The sequence below is a fragment of the Indicator indicator genome, chromosome 4, assembly GCF_027791375.1.
Source record: "Indicator indicator isolate 239-I01 chromosome 4, UM_Iind_1.1, whole genome shotgun sequence".
NCBI lineage: Eukaryota > Metazoa > Chordata > Aves > Piciformes > Indicatoridae > Indicator > Indicator indicator.
Genome location: NC_072013.1, coordinates 9270675 through 9276674, shown reverse-complemented (window position 1 = coordinate 9276674; position 6000 = coordinate 9270675). Strand labels below are relative to the sequence as shown.

The following is a 6000-nucleotide window of genomic DNA, read 5'->3' as shown; positions in this document are numbered from 1 at the left end:
TTCATAGTGCTGATTATCTTTTAAGTTTCTAGCATGAAGAAGTGTTACAAAAAGGATCTTTCATGAGGCTTAATTACTTTCTTAGACTGTATCTGAATAATTTTAATGTGGTTTTCCTTTTTTCCAGAATGGTGAACACACATAGAAGATTATCAGAACTGTGTAGCATTTGCATTTAATTCGAGAACTTGTTAGAGCGCTCATCATGGAGAATCAGCAGATTGTCTTGAGTAGCCGGGATGGTGGGACTGTATCTGGTGCAGCACCTGCTTTTTTTGTCATCTTGAAACAGCAACAGGGGAATGGTAAAGCTGACCAAGGCATCCTAGTAGCAAATCATGATGCGTGTGCTCTGGCCAGCAGCGTATCAACTCCTGTAGAAACCAGAGCCAAGGCCTGCCTCCCAGCTGAGTGTGTCTCGGGGGACATTACTGTCACCCTAGATAACAACAGCATGTGGAACGAGTTCTACCATCGCAACACAGAGATGGTCCTGACAAAGCAGGGGAGACGCATGTTCCCTTACTGCCGATACTGGATTACAGGTCTGGATGCACGTCAGAGGTACATTCTGGTCATGGACATATCCCCTGTGGACAATCATCGATACAAATGGAATGGCCGTTGGTGGGAGCCCAGTGGGAAGGCAGAACCGCATGTTCTTGGGCGAGTGTTTATTCATCCAGAATCCCCATCCACCGGCCAGTACTGGATGCACCAGCCAGTATCCTTCTACAAACTCAAGCTTACCAATAATACCCTGGACCAGGAGGGTCATATCATCTTACATTCTATGCACCGTTATCTGCCACGGCTTCACTTGGTGCCTGCAGACAAAGCCACAGAAGTCATTCAGCTCAATGGCCCTGATGTCCATACGTTTACTTTTCCACAGACTGAGTTCTTCGCAGTTACAGCCTACCAGAACATCCAGATTACCCAGCTGAAAATAGATTACAATCCTTTTGCTAAAGGATTCAGAGATGATGGGTTGAATAGTCGACCTCAGCGTGATGTGAAACAAAACCGTAACTCAGGATTGGAAGGAGGTGATGTTTTTAGCCCTGCTAGCATTTGTGGTCACCCTGCTGAGATTGATCCGTTAGATTTACATCAGAAAAGTTCAGATTCTTCATTTGGTGGTCAAAACCCATCAGATGCTGATCTGGACAAAGAGTCTTTTAATGCAGAAAGGGACTTCCTGGGTTTCCTGGATGCTGACCTGTCTTCGAGTTGTATGCCAAAGCTAAAACAAGAAGTCTCTGAAAGGTGGGTTAACTTTGTATTTTTGGCTGCTGGTTGAGAGGAGTGTTCAGTGAAACATTAAATCCAGTTAAAAGTTCTGCCTTCAAATGGCAGAAAACACTTAGTATTATTAAAAGCTTTTCTTTGCTTGGACAGCAATCTATTAGTCTAGACTTTCTGATGTGTCTGGTGGGGGTGTAAGAGTTCAGTATTCTGGTGTTGCTTTAACTCCTTTTATAAAGAAGTGTTGAAGGATTTGTCTTAACCCTATAAGCATTTTAGAAGACTAATTTTTCAGAGTTTTAGACAGAGCAGGTTGCAGTCATTGAAGCATTGCCTTTCTCTTTAAGGTTGCTTACCACAGTAATGTGTTGTCTATCTTTAGTTTTCATTGGTGAGTGGGTGAGGATGTGTGGTGTGTATGGGTATTTAGATTTGGGTTGTGTAGGGGTTGCTACAGAGCAGCTGTAACTGGCAGCATGCCAATGTTTTGTTAATAACAGCTTCTGTAAATTCTTCTATTCCACAAAGTAGTAGGAGGCATCCTGCCTCTTGGTGGTCCTTTGCCTCATGCTTGCTGTGAGATAAGAGACCCTGCCCCCAGAGAAGTACTTCAGAAAAACTGTTCACTGTTCAGACCTTAATTTACAATCTGGTAATTTTATGTCTATGTGCCAATCCATTATTGACTTTTTGAACCATTCTGCTTATGTCACACATACAGAAATCAAGGTTATATTGGGAGGCTACTCATAGCGTGGAATCTGCAAGCCAGCAAGTGTTTGTGTTTGTAGAGCAAGTCTGGTGAAACCTTTTACTGCCCTTGCACTTAAACTTCCAAAATCTAGGCCAGAGAATGCAGCCAGTCTTAGTGAATAGTTAATTTGTGTCAAGAGATGCTAGAAATATTTCAAACCTGAAGAAATTATTAAAAAAGCAAAATAAAAAACCAAACCCCAACTAAACCAAAGCTTTCTCATGTTTCTTCATGTCTGTCTGGCACAGTTTGAGTGACAAAACTAGCCTTAGGTAGATCAGTACAGCAAGAAATTATTTAGCTGCAGGACATCAGGATGATGTTAATGGTGTAATTAGAGGCCAGTTCTGGAGGAAAAGAAGTTGTATGACAATTACACAGTTTGTTTCAAAGGCTGTATTACTACTACAATATATTTTAGAGAAGACAGATTTGCTCATGTTTTTTTACTTGCAGAAAGCCTCTATTTGCTGTTTGAGTAACTGAGAACCTTTCAAATCACAATATTCTTTATTCTTTGAGGCTTTATTGAGTTCAGCTGTAATCATTCTTAAGAATGCTAGAATTGTTTTGAGATCTAGAATGGCCTAGCTGTTCTTTGGCAGTACTTTAGTGTCAGTCTATTAGGAAGAAGAATATCATCTACACTTTTTATGTTGTCCAAAAATGTAAATTCTAGAGAAAATTTGAAGTCTGAAAGTGCATTGATTTCAGAGAGGGTGGCTTGCTTTAGTTCCTAAGAATATAGTGTGGAAAAATGTGTAGGTAACTTTGCATACTGGAATTGAAACATTACAGCTTTGAAAATAATTACTGAAAGGTTTATTTTGTCTTAAAAGAGATAGGTTTTTCCTCCTTGGGGTCAGCTGCACTAGAAAAAGCTGAAATTTTGGTAATTTTCATTACATGAGGAAGCTCATTGAAGCAGGTTACTTGGAGAACTTGGAAAACTTGGGGGTTTGGTTCTCTTCTTTCCCAAGGAATAAAACCCGTTGTTTTAAGAACTCAAGGACCTTCCTTAAACAAATGGTGCATATTGGCATACTTAATTTCTTTTGGTCCAGAGCATGTTAGATGCTTTCCCTGGTTTCACCTCTAAGACACTTTATCTCTGAAATGTGCTAAAAGCTTGTAAGCACAAGTTATTCAGTGAATAAGTGTTAACACAATTCTAGAACTACCCTCAAGCATTGTCCAGCTTTTTGTTTTACACTTTTGTAATATGTGGGGAAAAAGTCAGATCCTGTACTTGGAAGAGAAAAATTGAGCTAATCAAAGAAATGTCAAAACTGTCTTTATGTGCTGGAGTTCTCAGAACATTAGTTCTCCTTTTCCTTCAGATCTGTCCATGGTGTTTTTATGCTGTGCAGCTGATACCTGTTCATAAACATCTCAGCCTTGCAAGGACAATGAGCGAGTGGCACTTTCCTTTATGACACTGGGCACATAAATACTTGCATATTCATGAAGGTTGGGCAATTTTTAATTTTTTTTTTTTTTTTGTCATGAGCAAGGTATTACTAGTAATTGATGAGCCCTCTCTTGCTTTTATACAAGATAGTGATTTCTGCAGAGTTTAAATTTGAGTGAGAGTCCAAAGCTGGGACCTGATATCTCTCAAATAATGTTCACTAAAGTAAATGGAGTTCCTAGTGCTGTCGTCTATGCTATTTCCCACCAATGCTCAGTTTTTCTGACATTTTTGAAATTGGAACTATGTTAAAGTTTACATAGGACCTGAGGATAATTTTAATCTTGCGGTATTAGCACAATGTGAAAATGAAATACTATTATATTTATAGAGGGTGGTATAGTTTTCATTGTGGGGTCTGGTAGTACGTTTAGTTTCAGCAGATATATTGTAAATAAAATAAATGTTTAATTTAAGTTGTGGATGCTTACCTACAATCACACAATTGTTTTGGTTGTTAACTGAGCACTGACAGATCACAGCTAAACCATGTCCCTCAGCAGCATATCGCTCTGTCTTTTAAATCCTTCCAGAGATGGTGACTCCACTTCCCTGGGCAGCCTGTGCTTGACAACCCTTTTAGGGAAGAAATCTTTTCTAATTTCCAACCTAAACTTCCCCTGGCACTGAGGCTATTTCCTATTGTCCTACCACTTGTTTGCTGGGAGAAGAGACAGATTCCGCACCTCACTGCAACCTCAGGTAGTCTTAGAGTGACAAGGTCGCTCAGCCTCCTTTTCTCTAGGCTGAACAACTCCAGTTCCCTCTACCACTCCACCCTTCTCCATGTGCTCTAGACCCTTCACCAGTTGTTGTTGCTCGTGCTCCAGCACCTCAGTGTCCTTCCCATAGTGAGAAGCTCAAATGTGAACCCAGGATTAGAGGCTGGACCTCACCACTGCCAAGTACAGGTGGACAATCACTTCTCTAGTCCTGCTGGTCACATTAGTCCTGGTACTGGCCAGGATGCTGTTTGCCTTCATGGTCACCTGGGCACACTCCTGGCTCATATTCATTGGGCTGTTGACCAGCACCTAGAGATGCTTTTCCACCAGGCAGCTTTCCAGTCACTGTTCCCCAAGCTTGTAAGTCTTGCATGGGGTTGTTCTGATCCAAGTGCTGGACTCAGCATTTGGTTTTCTTGAACCTCATCCCATTGTCCTTGGCCCATCAATCAGACCTGTCCAGATTCCTCTGTAGAGTCTTCCTTACCCTCACAGCAAATCGACACCTAACTGCAGATTTACTGAGGGTGTACTTCATCCCTTTGTCCATATCATTGATAAAGATATTAAAAAACACAGGCACCAGTCCTGAGCCCTGGGGAGCATCACTTGTGATGTGCCACCAACAAGCTTTAAGTCCATTCGCCACAACTCTTTGACCTTGGTCATCCAGACAGTTTTTTATCCAGGAATACTTATAGGAGTATTTATGCCTGGAAGCACTCAGGTATTTGGGCTATGAAGGGAACCACAGGCAAATTTCAGTGGTTTTTAAGTCTTACAGGCTAATGTACCCTTTCTCCATTCTGAATTTCCTGCCTCAAAATTACAAATACTGTGAGATTTTTTAAAAGATCCAGTAGTCTTCCTTTTCTCTTATAATTGTCTGTGCTGATTCCAACTGTTTATTTTTCTTCCCTCCTTGTGTTCCTTTTGGAAGAGGAAGGCAAGTCATCCTGAGGTTTGAAAACCTCAGTCACAGATAGCTAGATTTAATTCTGAACAAAACTGGTTGGTTACTTTTCCCCATGGCATATTTTAAAATAATAGGGGGAAAAAAAATCCTGTATATCAGTGTTTTCAATAAATGAGCAGCTAAGTTCTTTTTAATTTGGCAGAACACAAGCGAGTGGTTTTTATGCTTTTACTGTTTTGCTGTAAGGGTACCAAGGACAGTACTTGGGCTATAGAAAAAGTTCAGTTAAATATGTGGCAAAGAAGGAGCTAGGCAAGATGTCATTTCACCATTTTGACCTGATGTCACATTAAGCCAAGAATTTTGAGAGGACAAACTTGAATGATTCATCTTCCCATAGGAAGAGAAGTTTCTGTGGCCATTATCTTGCCCATAGCTTCACAAACTGAGGGCCCAATGAAATTACTTCAGTGATAAAAAGCAACTCTTTAATTGTTCATAAGTTGCTAATTGCAGGTAAATTTAAAAATTTAGAAAAATTATGCTCAGCGTTTTTGTGCAAATATCTGGGTGATACCTCATTTTTGTCACCATCTTGGCTTATGGCTGCAATATGAAGAATAAAATAACATTTGTGTCTGAAAAATTTCATTTTTACAGTGGAGCTTCTTTCCTTTGGATACTGTCCAGAACCCTAACAGAAACATAATTGTTGACCCAATTATACATCTTGCAACAGATAAAAATGGCTAGAGAAGTGCAGGCTTTAACTGGGCTTCCAACTGGAAACAGTAGAATTCCAATGAGAAACTTAATCCTAGCCAGCAAATTTATTAGTTTTGGGGTTTTTTTTCCCCTGTCTCTTCATTTTATTTTAAGATGGAGG

General features: G+C 40.2%; 1 protein-coding gene across 1 annotated transcript in view; it reads left to right on the top strand.

Moving 5' to 3' along the window:
• Nucleotides 1-205: 205 nt before the first annotated feature.
• The window catches only part of MGA (MAX dimerization protein MGA), a 49370-nt gene continuing 43575 nt past the window's right edge, over nt 206-6000 (top strand). Inside the window, exon 1 of the mRNA XM_054400722.1 lies at nt 206-1269. Within this exon, the coding sequence (XP_054256697.1) occupies nt 206-1269 (1064 nt within the window). The remainder of the gene's footprint in view (nt 1270-6000) is intronic.